The sequence below is a fragment of the Microcaecilia unicolor genome, chromosome 6 (genome assembly GCF_901765095.1).
Source record: "Microcaecilia unicolor chromosome 6, aMicUni1.1, whole genome shotgun sequence".
Lineage (NCBI taxonomy): Eukaryota > Metazoa > Chordata > Amphibia > Gymnophiona > Siphonopidae > Microcaecilia > Microcaecilia unicolor.
In genome coordinates this window covers 156711855-156729219 of record NC_044036.1, presented here as the reverse complement: position 1 = coordinate 156729219, position 17365 = coordinate 156711855, and the positions used below count along the sequence as shown (strand labels likewise).

The following is a 17365-nucleotide window of genomic DNA, read 5'->3' as shown; positions in this document are numbered from 1 at the left end:
ACCAAATTTCAATTGATTATAGTAGAATTGGCTTTATCAGGACACCAATATCCTATGAAGCACTGAGGATGTGCACATAAATATACTAGCTTTCCAGAGCAGAGCACTTGCCGAAATGAGGGTTAAAGTTGGGATTCCCCCCCCCCTCCCCCCCCCCCCCCCCCCCGTTAGAACTGGTTTCCATGGTATTATGCTGATTGTCATGTGGAAGAAGCTTACAAGAGCCAGGAGTCTGCCAGGCCTGTTCACCCATTCCCCCCCCCCCCCCCCCCCAAAAAAAAAAAAAAAAACAACCCATAGACTGTGTTCAGTGAAGCTTGCCCTGCTTTGATCCATGTTAGTGACTGAAGAGGCACCCCACCATAGGGAAAGAAACACCAAGTGACAGACCCATCAACCAACAGATTATCCACTGGGTGCTATGCCAACTGTGGTATTCTAGTCCTATAGTGAAAAACTTAATGGTTTTCATTACACTTGATTTACTTGCTTGACCAATATACACAGTGTATTCATAACACCAGCTGTCTAGAAGACTTACTGTTTCCCAAAAGCCTGGACAAATTCTCACCAGTAAAGATCTTCATAAGCATAGGTTCATAAATAAATGTATCCTCTTCTCCCAGGAACTACAGGAAACCTGGTAGGAAGACTGAAGCTGCTTCCACAGAACTTACGGAACAAAGTATTTAATCCAAGGCTCAATTTTTAAAGCCTCTTAAACTAAGCACATCGTCAACTGTACTCTGAGACATTCAGTATACCCCTGAAGAGAAACCGTATTATCAAATGTCTTTGATATAAACTGAAAAAATGTATTTGCTTAGTCTCTGTGGTTTAATGAAAAAAAAAATGCCCTAAACTGAATACCAACTGTTGCAGTCCATGATATAACAAAAGCATGAGCTAGAATACCATCCTTTAAAAGATACTTGCCACGAAGTTCAAGATAACCTATTGGATCAGCTGCAGCTGGCAGGGAGTTTAGGCCCTGTCACTCAGAGCTGGGTCAATGGGGGACAAAGGTTGGGCCAGTGGGTAGCAGGGAGGCTGGATCTGCCACCTAAAAAGGAGCTAAGTTGACCTGCAGCAAGTACAGCTAACAGGAGCATGCAGACACAAGGCAGAGGAGTGGAAAACTGGGAAAAGGCGCACAAGGCAGCAGGGCAAAGGGGGCAGTATATGGATGAATGACAGGAAGTGGTAGAATGCAAGGGAATATCAGGAAAGGAGTACAAGAGAATAGGGTAGGGATGAGAAACGAGGGATAGGAGTAACGGTATAAAAAAGGGGGGGGGGGGACTGTGTGCCCTCAGCTGCAAGCACCTGCATGCATGTCACTCTCGCCACATAGAAACTAAAATATCCCCATGGAAATATACTGTGGCTCTGAAGGTCTCAATAGGGTAACCTGGTACTTGAGGGGTGGGTATGGGGTGGAGGGTAGTGACAGATCACGTTTCCACAGATTCCTCAGACATGCCTCATTATGCAACCGGAGGGTGGAGGAAACATACCATTGTGTCATGCTTAGTGTGCATTTTGAACTTTTTGCTGTTGTCAGTAACAGTCTGAGAAGATTTCAGAATTCCAGTTCTTGGTTTGTGTTCAGATTCTTGCAAGGGAAACAAACCCTCTGCCAGAAAAACAAATAACTTTTAAACTATAAAGTATTTCTGTGCATCTGAAGACTTCGGTCAGCAAGGAATTTGCTTGTTTTAGTATGGCGGTTATTGGTGGGGGGGGGGGGGCATCTTGCAGTGGTTTATGGAGGAACTGTTGCCAGATCAGAACACCCCTGGTTGCAAATTTCATTTGGTATGAAGTTCCAAAGCTCTGAAGGAGCAACAGCATGAAATGCTGAAAGCTTTAACAAATGTACATGGGCTTGTTGTACAACAAGTATTGTGCTTTTTACTCCTGAGGAGTAGATACTGTACACCATAACCACCGCTGCTCCTTGTGATCTTGGGCAAAATATTTAACCTTCTGTTGCCTTAGATACAAAATTAAATTGGGAAGGCAGGGGAAAGCCAGTATACCTGAATGTAACGAGCTACTGAAAGTGTGAGCAAAATCCAAATAAAAGCATGAATGAGATGCTTTCTGCCTACACACCATTACAGCCAAGGTAGATGGTTCTACTACAAATGCCCATGAGCAAGTTTTAGGCAAATTTGAAAAAAAAAATAAACCCCCAGATCCCCCCCCCCCCCCCCCCCCCACACACACACACTTATTTATTTAGATTTTGCTCTCATCTTTTTTTCAGTAGTAGCTCAAGGTGAGTTACATTCAGGTACTCTGGATATTTCTCTGTCCCAGGAGGGCTCACAATCTAACTTTGTACCTGAGGCAATGGAGGGTTAAGTGACTTGCCCAAGATCACAAGGAGCAGCGGTGGGATTTGAACCTGTTTTTCCTTTCAAGCAGGGGTTTTCAGGACACACTTGGGGCCTCTCAAGTTTTCAGGATATGCACAATGAATATGCATGAGGTTGGAGGTAGTATATGCAAATCTATCCCATGCACATTTGTTGAGGATATCCTTAAAACCTGACTGGCTAGATGAGGACTGAGTTGAGAAACCCCTGCTCTAAAGGATTCTTTGTGTAACACTGATCTGTGCAGAAAGATCTACCATGGGAAACTGCGTGTGTAACTTCAGAACTACTGCTGACTTTTTAGTCTTGGCTTTAATTCCTTTTGATGTTTCTGTGGCAGTTTCCCCATACTAGACAGTAAGCCTGACTGTTTCTGATCTGAGCTACCTGCTCTTGTTCTGGCTAATTGTCTCAATTAGCTGTTCATAAATCCCTGCAACTGTGTCTGGCCTTTTGTCTTGCTCCTGACAGGACAGATGACGGGCAGGTGTAATTGTAAATAGAGATTCTTAAGATGTTTATAGCTGGAGGATTTGTAATACATTTATGGAACTTTGTATTGGCAGAAAGCCTCAAAGCGAGCACAGTGTGTAGAGCACTAAAAACGTAAGTTGAAAGCTTTTTGTTTGAATTTTGAATTCAGGTGCAGTCTGGAGTAAGTGTCTTGTCATAATACAAACTGGTATTGAACGTGAAGACGTGCAACCATATTCATGTTCCTTGACTTGGTGGGAGGGGGGGATGCATTTCAGTTTCTAGACCATCTGTTTTAGAATTTTGTGCAAGGAGCTTATTTTGAGCGTAGTAGCTTGGTTCTTACAGCTGTACTGATGTAGACATCCTTTTGATGTTACAAAAAATATTGAGGAAACATCTGGCTTTTAAAGAGGTTTAGAAACGGTCCTACCTATAATGGCTTTTCTTGTTAACCAGGTGGTGTGTACCTGAAATTGGTGTTGAACATTTAAGCTCAAACTGTCACCGTGTTGTGTTAACTCTTGTACATAATATGCAGGATTGACCTTTTGACTCGATATTGCAAATTACCTGTACTCGAGCCAGGACTTTCCAACCCTTCCCTGGAGACTCCAGAGCCAGTCTGTTCTCGGTATATCCAGTGCCAGTGTCAGGCACACACAAGGGAGATATGACACACATTTACCTATACTAGGCTTGTTTTCCCACTTAAGATAGTCTTGTGTGACTTTTTTTTTTTTTTTATCTCCATACAGGAGAGCTGCTCTGTGTATCAAATGTTTTTACCAGCTAGGTATGTCGGGAAGAACCAAATCTGAGTTATTTAGCCCAGCATTCTTGATAGAGCTAGACCAGTGATGGCGAACCTTTCAGAGACCAAGTGCCCAAACAGCAACCCAAAATCGAATTATTTATCGCAAAGTGCCAGTACTCATGGGCGGGGTCACCACATATGACTCCACCCCTATGATAGCCACACCCCTTACACCAGCCATTGCGCATATAAACAGACATCATTGAAAATATTATACTAGTATAGGAGAAAAAAATAACATGATTTTCTTCCATTATAAATCATTTCTGTAAGCTGTTACAGCTCCAGTGTACCTAGTGCAAAATAAGACAGCAGATGTAAATTCTCAAATTCGACATATTCCAAACACTAAAATGAAAATAACATGATTTTTCCTACCTTTGTTGTCTGGTGATTTTGTTTTTCTATCCATATTGGTTCTAGTCGCTGATTCTGCTGCTCTCTATCTGTTCTCTTAACTCCGATTCCAGGGCTTCCTTTCCATTTATTTCTTTACTTTCCTCCTTTCTTCTTAATTTCTTGCCCTCCATCCATGTCCAGCAACCCTCCTCCCCCCTCCAGCCACAAATGTCCAGCCACCCTTCTCTTCCCCCCTGCCCTCCTTCCCAGCACCCGGCAGCGCACAGACAGCACCAGGCCGGCCTCCTGCCCTCCCTCCAACCCAACAAGCATCAGGCCGCCCGTCCATTCTCCCTCCATCCCAGCACCAGGAACCCCCCTCCTCCTAAAATTTAAAAAAATGTACCGTCCTCAGAGTCTGGGTTAAGGCAGCGTGTGGCGGCAGCGAAGCACGTGTTCTTCGCTCGACGCGCCTTCGGCCTTTCCTGTCTCTCAAGCTGTGGTCCCGCCTATGGGCAGGACCAGAGCTTGAGAGACAGAGAAGGCCGAAGGCGCGCTGAGCGAAGAACACGCGCTTCGCTGCCGATGCACGCCACCTTAACCCCGACTCCGAGGACGGTACGCTTTTTACATTTTAGGAGGAGGGGGGTTCCTGGTGCTGGGAGGGAGGACAGGCGGGCGGCCTGATGCTTGTTGGGTTGGACGGAGGGTGGGAGGGAGGGAGAGTGGGCGGACCAGTGATGGCGACGGCGTGCGTGCCAAGGGAGAGGGCTCTGCGTGCCCTCTCTGGCACGCGTGCCATAGGTTCGCCATCACTGAGCTAGACTATATGTATTTCATTTTTATTTATGCATTCTTGTATCCCACTGTTAACCAAAAACAAGTTTCAGCTCAAAGTGTCTTATTCTGGTTTGCGGTTGCAGTTTTGCATTTACAAGTTTTTGATGGCTTACAAGTGCAGTTTATATTAAGGTTTAATTATGTATACAATGGTAGTGATTATTATTCGGACTGGACATTGATTGCTAAGTAACAGGTATGTTTTCAGTTCGTTTCTGAACTGAAGATAGCTTGTGATGCTGCTTGTGATCTTTGGTATTGAGTTCCACCATTTGGAACGCAGGTAGTTAAGTCAGGCCATATAAACAGATTTGTAGGTTGTTTCTACAGGTTGGTAAATGAAGTAGGAAGTTTCTGGGTTCGTGTTTCTTGGTGATATTTCTATCGGGTCTAGCATGTACTCTGTGACTGCCCGAATAGTCCCCTGTAGATTATGGTGCTCTTTTTGAAGAATAGTCTTGCCTTGATTGGCAGCCAGTGTAGTGAGTCGAGTAATGGAGGCTTTTGTATTTTAATTTCTTGAAGATTAGCCTTGCTGACATTTTTTGGATGTTTGTAGTGAATTCAGTGTGCTCTCCTTGCAGCCAACATATACTTCATCGCAGTAGTACTGATATTATCGTCTATTGTACTATTAACCTGTATGGTTGTCTTGGAAAATAGTCTCTGATCCTTCTCAGGTTCCATAGTGTTCTCAAGCATCTTGTTACTGCTGATATTTGACTGTCTAGTGTTAGGTGTTTCTCGAGAATAATTCCCAGTATTTTTAACTATTTCAATGTTGTGTATTTGGTGGATGATTGTGAAATTTTGATAGGCCGTTGGGTTGTGCAGGCTTGATAGAACCAGGAATTTGGTTTTGTTTCTGTTTAATTTGAGTTTGAAGGTTTCTGCCCAGTTTTCCCTGAGGTCCAATCCTGTTTTGACTTTGTCCCTTATTTCTGTGATATTACTAGCTATATACCTTTTAGTAAGAATATCTGCATAGATGAATAGATTGAAGCCCATTCTGTGATATATTCTTACTGAAAGGTATGTAGATAGTAATATCATTTGCATAGATAAATGGATTTAAGCCCATTTTCTCCAGTTTTCTTTCCCGAGTGGAGTCATCGGTACATTGAACAGTGTGGGTAATATTGGAGAGCCCTGGGGTACTTTGCACTTGGAGATCCAGGAATTTGATAGCTGGTTACACATCTTTACAATGTAGGATCTGTTCTTTAGGAAACCATTGAACCATGCAGCCGCTTTACCACTGACTCCTATGTGATCGAGCGGTGTCATCGGCATTGTATGGCCTACTAGGTCAAACGCACTGAACTTGTCGAGTTGCATTAGTAGTATATTCTGCTTTTGGCTTATTAAGCTTCTGAATTTTGTTATCAGGGTGGTTAGAACCGCTTCGGTGCTGTTGTGGCCTGAACCCTAACTGGGATTTATGTAAGATTGAAATTTTGATAGGTATTCCATTAGTTGTGTTAACAATCCCTCCATCATTTTTGGTCAGTAGTGGTATTGAGGCCACTGGCCTGTAGTTGTGATGTTGCTGTTCTTGGGGATAGGGGTGATGTCACTGATCTTGTTGGTTCTTGAGGATTGGGGTAAGTATGATTTCACCTTTATCTTTTGTGATTGGTGCATTTGATGAACCATTCTGGTGGATTTTTCATCGTGTTGTTTGGGCACTTGTCTAGTGTACAATTCGCATGTGCATATTTGTCAATAGTGCCTTTATTGTGTGCGGTTTGGGTGGTTTGAATTTGGTCTGTGATGGTGTGGGTGTTGGTTTTGCAGTCTTGTAAGAAGTCATTTATGTTCATTTGCGGTTTTGCAAGGTTGCATCTTGGTTTTTGTTAATTTTTTGTTCAAAATATTTTGCTAGTTCGTTCGCAGAAGGTGGTTTTTCAGTTGATGCCAATATATCCTGTGTTTTCATTAGATGGTTCATGAGTTTGAATATTTTAGCATTAATCTGTTCTGGATTTGTGTAGGTGTTGTAACGTTCCGTCTTTGCTTTCTTTATATTGTGTTTATATGTTCTAATCTCTCCTCCATATGTTTTGTTTCTAGCCCATGTTCCCCATGTTCTTTCTAGTCTCCTACATAGTTTTTTCATTTGTAGTAGCTCATCGTTGAACCAGGGTCTCTGTTTGTTTGTTTTTTTTGTTTTTAGTGGTGCCATTTTGTCCAGTGTCTTTGCGCATGTTTCATCCCAATTACTCATGTAATGGATATCATTCGGTTCTAGGTTTTTATAGTTTTCCACCGTTTTGGTTATCCATCTTTCCTCTGGTGATGACTGTGTATTGATCTGTTTTCTCTTCTCATTTGCGTTCTATTTTGGTGTGAACATTATCTTGTTGTGGTCTGACTGTGGTACCTCTTCCCGTTTGTGGGTTGAAATCGGTAACCTGTGGGCTAATATGTCCAGTTGGTGGCCTTGTGGCCTTTTGTGTGGGATGAGGTTCCTTTTTCTATAGTGAAGTTCTATTGATTTAGGAAGTTAGGGTTGCGGGTTGTTCTGGTTTCTTTTTGTTGTTTGTTTAGCCTCTTGTTTATTATGAGGGTTATGTTGGTATTGCCAGTTGTTGGTTTCAGTGTCTGTGCTTATGGGGAATTTTTCATTCATTTGGTGATGCTACTAATATCCCTGTTATCCATATTATCATGAAGTAGGACGTCCATGTTCTTAGAACCTAAATGCACCTCAAATGGCAAACCTATCTGTCAAGCGTCCTGGTTTAGATGCCCTCTATTTTACTGTAGCGTGTTTATGCACTTCAGTCCTTTTGTGTGTTCCCTCTTAATTATTTTCCTTATGGGGGTCTTGGTGTGGGGTCCTTTTGGGGCCCTTTGTAGAGACCGTATTTCTCCATGGATCAAGTCCTGATATGTGTGGTGGTCTTCTCCCCTATCTTCCTCGGTCATGACTCCGCTAATTTTGTCACACATTCTGTACCATTTCTGGCACCTCTCCACTCATCCAGTCCCTGTGGACCTTTTTATGCTGCTTGTGGGTCCCTTGGCCGCAGAGCCTCCTCCAGCATAGTTGAATCCTCCAGCTGCAGTGTAGGTCTCTGCTCCGCATTGCCTCTGCTGCGTCTATTACATGGCGCAGGCTGCTTGGAGTCCAGGGGCTCAGCCCCCTCTTCTAGCTCATCATGGCTGTTCCTGCTTTGTTAGCTCCATCCAATTACTGGCTGCTCTCCAGCAGCTGGTCGTGTTGGTATCTCGGGACCGGTTGAGCTGTCCGAGCTGTGTGGAATCTTGGGCTCTTCTCCACAGGTACTTGGCACTTCGCCAAGCTTTGGCTTTCATACAGCAGTTGACCACGTGCGATCTTTGTTCTCTCTGCAGCTAGCCAGACAAGGGCAGGTGTGTCGGGGTGGCAGGCCAGGTGGAGGTTTCCCTTATCCCTGCTTTGTTCACCTTCTCCCAGCATGTACAGTGCCCTCCCTGCTCAGCCCTATGAGGCGGCTTGCCGGCCCGGTGGTGGCAAATATGCCTAGGGATGCGATGGAAGGGGGGGAGTCTGGGTCTAAGTTGTGAGCTGCAGCCGCAGCAATGGACTCTCCTTGTGCCGCTCACCTGGTCTGGTTCGGCAAGGTGGTCCTTCCATTTAGCGTGTCCAGACTCCTGCAGGTGCATCATCTGGTACCTGCTGCCGACTTCCCTGTTAAGGCAGTTGTTCGTGGTCTGGCTGCTCAGGAATACAGGCGCTCTGCTTCAGAGCTGACTGCCGGTAGCCACGCACTCACCTGGTCTGGTTTGGGGGTGATCTATTCACTGGGCACGACCGGTTTGCTCTGGGCTCCCTCTGTTGCACTGTCCTCTTGAGCTGATTTCCCTTGGCTGGGGCACCCATTCGTGGCCTTGGACAACCTGGCTGCTTAGGACCTCAGGAGCTGTGCTTCAAAGTAGCCTGCTGTTCCTGATGTTCAGCTATCTTAAGAGAATATTCACATGAACTCCTTAAAGGGCCCAATAAGTTTGTCCACCAAGTTTTTACTATTGCACAAAAAAAAAACTGTTTTGTTCTTTGGCTTCATATGGGACATGGTAGCTTGCAACATGATCAGCTGTAGTTCACAAACCATTAAACTTGATTTGCACAAATGCAGTAGCAGTTGTGGATACGCCAAATTGCTCATGTGTAATCATCTACAGGGCTGTAGATTAAAATGCTCCCTTTAGGGAGGTCTAGTGTGTTTCAAGCAAGTCTCCTTTACTGGTGGCAGTCTGCTGTTGTGCTGTCCTCTTTGAAACTGTATGCAATGTATGGATCCACATCCTGTCGGGATACATAATTCCTAACACCACAGGAAAGGAAAGGCTTATTTCTGGAAGGTACTTGAGCGCAGAGCAGCTGTCAGCTTAATGGAGGCCTTAAAGGCAAATAGAGCAGAGGAGTGACGTAATGGTTACTGCAGTGGGTGCAGACCTAGGGAACCAGGTTGGATTCCTGCTGCTGCCTAACAGTCGACAGTGGATTGAGATCCCTCTGTAGCTCCATGTGAACCTGGGCAAGTCACTTAGCCCTCCATTGCCCCAGATACAATATATACTTAGATTGTGAGCCCGTTGGGGACAGTACTAGTATCAGTATGGAACATTGTACTTGTTAACCACTATGTCTATGTGAAGTCCTCAGCAGTTTTATCAAATGTACTAAATGGTTTGAATTGGTGCTGATGTGTCCTTATCACCTTTTTTTTTTTTTTTACCAGACAGCAAAGCCATTGTTGATGGAAATCTGAAGCTAATTCTTGGCCTGATATGGACCCTTATCCTGCATTACTCCATCTCCATGCCAGTGTGGGAGGATGAAGGTGGTGAAGACGGCAAGAATCAGACCCCCAAGCAGAGACTGCTGGGCTGGATTCAAAACAAAATACCCTACTTGCCAATCACTAACTTCAGCCAGAATTGGCAAGATGGTAAAGCTCTCGGTGCACTTGTTGATAGCTGTGCTCCAGGTAAGAATCCATGCAATCTTGATTCCCCCCCTCCCCCGTGGGCCTCTTCTGACATGTGTAGCCATATGGTCTTGATCTGCTTTCGTTTCTGTCAAGTCTGCCATCTCTACAATACCTTACTCTGAAATCTTCTGTGCTTCCCTATCCTTGCGATACCCTTCTCATGTTTTTCAATTACCATCCTATCTCTAAAGATTTCCTTAGATTACTCCCACATCTATCCCCTTTCACCTTCATCCTTGTTCAGAGCTTTTCAATTGAAAGATTAACCTCCTTTGTTCATGCTATGGAGCTATGTAAATGTCTGGAAAAAAAAAAAGTAAAGGTTGTGGGGGGGGGGGGGGGGGGGAGGGGGGGAGATGGTAAAGTATACACATTGTCTAGAGGGTGGCTACTAAAATGGCCAGTGGTAAAGGAGGACAAATCTCACACCACACCTTAAAAACAACAAAAAAAAAACATGGTCTCCAGAATTTTTCACAGTAACTAAGTCAACTACAGAAATACTATCACCTGCCAGCTGGCCATTCTCCCCCCTGCCCTCCCCCACGTGTGACTGCCTTTTGCTGTCGTTTACCTTTTTGGCCACATAGAGACCATGGAATACAATTACCTCAGGCCCTGCTTTCATGCATAATACTTCAATCCCCAAAAATACTGCTGCTCTGGGTTTTTGCAGCCCAAATGCATAATATCCAGGTGGTGAGGCTTGGATGTAGAACCATATAGGAAGGGGAGAAGCGGATGCCACTGCATACACCGTTCTCTGTGCCAAGAAAGTCTGACGACCTGGACGCTAATCCAAGGTGAAGTCCTCCTGACCGGTACATTGTCCACTGACTTTGCCTAGTGTACAAACGAATGGCCACCTATCCAAACTGGATGAGAATTCTGCACTGAAACTAGAAATCTGAAATGGTAATGCAACAAAAACAGCAGCCCTCCTGGCTGCACATCCACTCAATTGCATGCTAAGTAACTGGGAACGAGCAACAGGCTCAGTGAAAGAAGGAAGAACATAACCGTCACCAAAGCATGCTACCATTCCGAACAGTAAAACCTTGCAAACATAGCCCCCACCCATCCTACCCAGCAGCAAAATGCTCCACCCTAATGCCACCAGCTACCATAGAAACTGGACTGAAATGATGACAATGACTTAGCGACCTCCCACCGATATAAACACCTGTGTTTTACCCCAAAAAGCCCTGGAGGTCCACCGTCCAGTATGTTTGTGTCTCACAAACTGGCCACCTTGGCACTGGTTGCCACCTTTTTATATGGAAGGAATGAGTTGCGTATTCACTGCTGGCCACCCCAACCGCTGCCAGCGTCTTTCGCAGCACTACTGTAAACTGATACCTACTAAGGGCCATTCCATCAGCATGTAACAAAAACATAAATGCTGCCCTGGGGAACTAACCTTGGCACAATGAACCACAAGCGACAAGGGCAAGAAAGCGAGCCCAGAATAAATCAAAAGGCTGTGGATTGGACCGCTCCCTACCTGATCTGTCTTAGATTGGGGGAAGGAACACTTAACACAAAGTATCCACACCCAAGAACACATGCTCACACCTGAGCCACTCACAACCAACCACCCTGTTCCTGGGCACCAGCTCTCCCACCTGAAAAGCCCCAAAGAATCCTAAAGAAAAGGATCGCGTGTAGCCTCATAGTCCAGAATAAACAACATCTGGCAACTAACAAAGCAAGGAGAGCAATAAATCATGTGTAACAGGACAGCACACATCAGGAAGTGGTGGATGAACCCTCCCCAACCCCCAAAGCATCCAATACACCAAGATCCCAATCGCCAGATTGCCCCAACCCTTGGCCTTGGAACAAAAAACCTGATAGATACTTGGAGACAGCCCCTTTCAATTATCCCAGATCCTTGCACCTGCTTAACATACTCTGCCAATGTCCCATCTTCCATCCCCCCCCATAGACCGGCCCTTATTTGACAAATACTTTGCTATCCTCTTGTAACTGAACAGATAAGCAGCTATCATGGGCGCCACAGAATTCCAACCTGGTCAGGCCAAGGTCCCAGAGTTGTGTGCAGGCATCTGAATACTGGCCACTTCAGCATGAGTATCTAAAGACCAGAACCTGTTGAGCTGAAAACGAGACAAGGCATCAACCAATGAATTAATCACTCCTGGAACATCTCACCGTGATACAGATTTAACTGTAGACCAAAGCAGTACTAGCGCACAAACCAGAGAACTGACTTGCAAATATCTAGCGCCTATTTACAACCTCAACTCCCTTGTTCCATACAACACAATATTTTTGTCTCAACCTGTGGGTCCAAATCTCACAAGAAAATGGAAAGAGCTCAAGAAATGTAATGTTCTTCAAGCCAGATATCGCCCAATCTGCTGGCCTTGTAGTCACAGACCAAGACCCTTGACAGTATAGGCCAAAGCCTACGCCACCAGCTGCATCCAAAAAAAATTCTAAGTCAACATTACTTACTTCCTCATCTTGAATTGCCAGCATACCATTAAAAATGCTTAGAAATGCAACCATACCCTTAAATCACTCCTACTACCAGAGGGCAGATGCATAAAATGATGTGGTAGTCAAACACCAGAAGTAGCAGCAGAAAGTGTGTACCACACAAAGTGGACTTTTTCGTGCCCAACACTTTGGTGATTGCCTCACCTTCTCTGGCAACCTAGTGACCGTCCTCACAGAATTAACTTCAATAAACAGAAATGTAATCACAGCAGATAGCACCTCTGTCTTCCCCATGGCTAGCAGGATACCAAACCAGCCACCACCTTGAAGCCAGCCATTAAGGAGGTACAATCACCTCACCCTGCAGGGCCCAAAAAAGAGAAAATTGTCTAGGTAATGAACTATTTCATCAAGGCGCCCCCACTGTTCCTGCAGTGACCTAATGCACGAGTGAACTGAAGAGCTCAAAATAGGCCCAAGACACAGCACAACCCATGGGCAGACACTTGTCAAGATAGTACTTCCTTTTGAAGGTGAAACTTAATAAAAGGGAAGGAATCGGGATGGGTGGGCAGTAAATGGAATGCCGACTCCACATACATTTTTTGCCTAAGGGGCACCCAACTGTTCCAGAGCACAAGCCGCAATGCCTCATCAAGGACATATATTGCACCGTGCACAACTCAGGTGGTATCCCGTCATTTCACTGATGTACCCAAAGGGTAAGAGGTATTGAATTAGCCGGCATTTGTCTGGTCCTTTTTGGGAATGACCACCAGTGGTGGAAAGAACTGCATCACTGGGAACAGTCTAGGGAGGATTTTGAGTCCTTTTGAGGAACAGCCAAATTCCTCACACACAACATCCCCTTGAATGGACAGAAGTCATCGAATTAGAAACAACTCTGTTGGCCAGTTGTCACCAGAAAGGTACCCAAAAGCCCTCGGCAAAATCAGACTGCAGGCATATGGCTGCACCTCTATATCCCGTAAAGCTGTAACCAGTTGAATCACTACCACATGCACTGGAGTCATGCACTGCCAAAACACCCTTCATTTGGAGGCCAGGGGTTGTCCCTCCTGCAACTTTTTGGCACACTTGGAAGCAGCTTCTGAGGAGCAGGAAAAGCTCTGCACCCTGGAGGCATTCCCATTAAATATCCCTACCCTTCCTCCCTCCTTATCTGGCTGCCTTGCCAGTCAGGCTTACTTTCAAACTGCCGTATGATAAGCCAGGCCAAAGGCACCCAAAGCCACTCGCCTTTCCTCCCCACCCAAATCTGCCTCAAGCCACAGACAGTACAGAGGGCCCCATCCTTTAATGAGCACCTTCTAGACAGGTTCTTGGGCTTGAGACACTCCTGCTTTTTTTATTTACTTTCACAAAGTGCATAGCCCTTAATCTCCTTTCAGGCTTTTGAACTCTGGTTTGGTCAATCAAAGAATTGTTTCCTTGCAGGTGAATACACAATCCATCTAGCTAATTGTATAGTGTTACTGAAAGATATAAAAACTTAGCTTCAAAGGTAGCATTTTCAGTCTTGCCAACTGAAGCTTGTCGGTTTTAAATCAGTTTAGTTACACCTATTTTTGAAGGTAAAAATGACTTCTCGATAACATGTAGTCTTTGTAGGATGGGAGCAGGTATTGGGAGGCCTTTACTTTAGCAAAAGGGGTTCAGCATTTTGTAGTCCAGAAACGTATTTTAATACCAGTTGCAACATTCCAGTCTAATGCATAATAGCTTGGCTAAATTGGGACTTACATACTTTGTTTAGGTTTGTGTCCAGATTGGGAGTCCTGGGATCCTCAGAAACCTGTTGATAATGCACGTGAAGCCATGCAGCAAGCTGATGACTGGCTAGGTGTTCCCCAGGTAAGTCCTAGTACAAGTTAACAATTTATCAAATAGACCTCTCCCCGCCCCCCCCCCGAATTGGCTATTCTTGATTATAATCCAAGTAGTCTTAAATCCCTAAAGTTGGGCCATATGTAGGTGCTTTTATTTTGGGCTGGGTTGTCCACAGTAATTCATATCTTTAAAGTCATCCATGTGGTGTAGTTAAGCAGCAGGTGAGAACCAGGAAAGCCAGGGTTTAAATCCCAAGTTGATGTTGCAGCCTACTGCCTCAATTGCAATTTAAATTTAAGCTGCCTTTGGCAAAGGCAGGCCTTTTTTTAAAATTTTTTTTTGAGGGGGTACTGAGTTACCGGCACCTTTTCCATTGTCTGCTAAAATTGACCCATGGACCCCCAGTTTTAATGAAAGAGCTCAGGCTCTACACACTAATTCTGCCTTGTCATAGACTCTGTGACTGGTTGCAGGGGGCCTGGCTATTGTGGGATGGATTCCTCAGTGATCACCCCACCTCTGAAGGGTGGTCTAGTATTTGAGTACCAGCACCTTTTTTTTGCTAGAAAAAATGCACTGGGCAGAGGTAACTACATTACAGAACTGTAACTCTGAGTTGACTTGGGAAAGGCAAGTAGTATCAATGCAGTGTTAAGTATGTTAACCTTTATACTTGGACATGGGTCATACGGTATTTAAAACATTGTTAGGTTTTCAAGACTTCTTATACATGAGATCTATTTGCATATAATGGAAGCAGTAGCTGCAGATTGTCATGCATATTCAATGTGAAAGTCTTGAAAACCTAACTGGGTTGTGGCCTTCAACAAGGGCGGGGCGGTCCGTCCTGGGTGCACGCTGCTAGAGGGGTGCAGGGAGCAGCCGCGCGCCTGTTGGCTCTGCTGGTTCCCTGCTTCCTCTGCCCCGGAATAGATTACTTCCTGTTCAGGGGCAGAGGGAGCCAACGGAGCTGACAGCTGCGCGGCTGCTCCCAACAGCTAGGAATGCACCCGGGGGGGGGGGAGGGATGTTGTGCTGCACCCTGGGAGGGGGACGGATGCCGCTGCACCGGGGTGGGGAGGGGGGTGCGCAGCGGTGATCCGCCCCGGGTGGTAGCTGACCTAGAAACGCCACTGACCTTCAAACTGTGGTTTTTCACTTCTGCACTCGAGTATGTTCCAAACTATGCTCTCGGCAAACATTGCTTTCAATATCTCAATGCCTGTAGCTGGGTGGTCATGCAAGTGTTTTTGTATATTAAAAATGCATTTCTATAGCTATCTTGCCATGTCCTCACAATCTCGAGCTAAAATGAGCAGTCTCTAACTACCATTCCATTGTTCAGCAAGTGTACCTACTGGAGAATTGAATATGTATTAATGTAAAATATTACTTAAACCTGTTTTTCTCCTAGGTAATAGCACCAGAAGAAATTATTCACCCTGATGTGGATGAACATTCTGTCATGACTTACCTGTCACAGTTCCCTAAAGCTAAGCTGAAGCCAGGTGCTCCTTTGAAACCTAAACTGAATCCTAAGAAAGCAAGAGCTTATGGGCGAGGTAAGGAGTATCTTAAGACTTTATAAAAGGATTTGTAAAATCTATTTCCTTGTTTATCTGCAGTGGTTTTTTTTTTTATTTTTTTTTATTTTTTTGGTGTAAGAAAAAAAACAAAAAAAAATACCTGTTTGGACAAAGTCCTTGGTTCAGCTACACCTGGGTGTGGTGCTCTGAGTTATAGTGGAAGCTATCTAAAACCACTCCCATTCATTGCAAACACTTCAGATTTACACAGAGCTAATCAAATTCCAGTGTGAAGCTTTTGCAAAGCATAGGCAGCATGTAAATGAATGTGCTTTTTCTTTAATGACTTCATTAAAAAAAAACTCTTTGAGGCTTGGGGTTGGGAACAGTTTATCCCTGATTTTAAGTGTCATTTTCAGAGGGGTAACTGAATAACTTAATTGTACCTCTAGTACTTGCAGCCTAAGAGTGGAAGAACTGAAGGTTTAGTGTTACTCCATAGTATAGTAGAAGGTGCTTTCCCTAGGAGGGTGTCTGCAGCATATCAGAAAGACTCTAGAATAGGGACAAACAAAACAGCAGATCAAGATAAACGTGAAGATTTTATTGATATGTACCAGAATATTGCCCGACACAGGCCGTGTTTCGCCCAAAGGGGCTGCGTCAGGGGCTAAATTATTGACTGTGCAGAAACAATGTTCCAACTGGAAATACGATTTATACTCATCAAACAATAAAGGACATATAATAAAAAAACCAGCAAGGTGACCACAACTGTTGTATAACGATCAACCGAACAACTCACAACTCCAAACTTGTCTTATCACCTTGATCAAGTGAAGTCTGTTCTATCTTCTACCAGGTCGAATGCTTTAGATAGTATCGCTCCATTTAACTTCAACTACACCAGACTGGCCTTTAAGGATACTGTTTTCGTTTTCTTCATATTTACAGAACTGTACCTATACAGTACACTTCAAAAACTCATCCTTTAATCTTTCTTGCCTGTTTCAGGGGTTCCTCAAGGATCAATTCTGGCCCCTAAACTATCTCCCTTGCCCCTCATAACTCTGGCACAGTCGCTCAGCTTTACTATATACGTTTTTATGTTGACAACATCCAGATCCTCTGCACTGTTGAGCTCTGTCATTTTAATGCCGAACTAGTACACATGAATTGGTTACAGGTTAATAAACTTTTTTTTATTAAACCCCAATAAATCCAAAATCCTTCTCTGAGGGAGGCAGAAACCCCCTCATTACTCCTCCTGTTCTATGTAATACAATGTAATTCTCCAGTTTCCTTGGTTAACACCATAAGAAGTCTTGGGGTAATCCTAGATGATGGTTTTAACCTTTTTAGACTGCAAGTGTTGGTTATTCAGCATTCCTACTACAAACTGATTGGACAGAACAGATCAATCTTTTCACTCTCCAGTGTTAAATGTATTTTCACATTCTCTAGTGGATTATTGCAATTCTCTAAGGAACTGAGTGAAAAACCTTCACTGCTTACAGCTAGCTCAAAATAACAGCCATTAAGCTTTTTCATAAAGCCAAGAAATATGATCACATAGCCCCCTCATAAAGGCCACCCACTGTCTTCCCCTCACTGTGTAACTTACAAGTTACTGCTTCTAGTCTGTAAAATTCAAATTTTGAGTGAACCCAGCTTTCCCTCATGCTT

At 44.4% G+C, this 17365-nt stretch overlaps 1 protein-coding gene across 9 annotated transcripts in view; it reads left to right on the top strand.

Annotated features, from left to right (window-relative positions):
• The window catches only part of FLNB (filamin B), a 223423-nt gene that overhangs the window by 77296 nt on the left and 128762 nt on the right, over positions 1-17365 (top strand). For all 9 annotated transcript variants that reach the window (XM_030205341.1, XM_030205340.1, XM_030205337.1 and 6 more), the window contains exons 2-4: positions 9585-9833; positions 14080-14177; positions 15568-15715. In XM_030205341.1, the coding sequence (XP_030061201.1) occupies positions 9585-9833; positions 14080-14177; positions 15568-15715 (495 nt within the window). The remainder of the gene's footprint in view (positions 1-9584; positions 9834-14079; positions 14178-15567; positions 15716-17365) is intronic.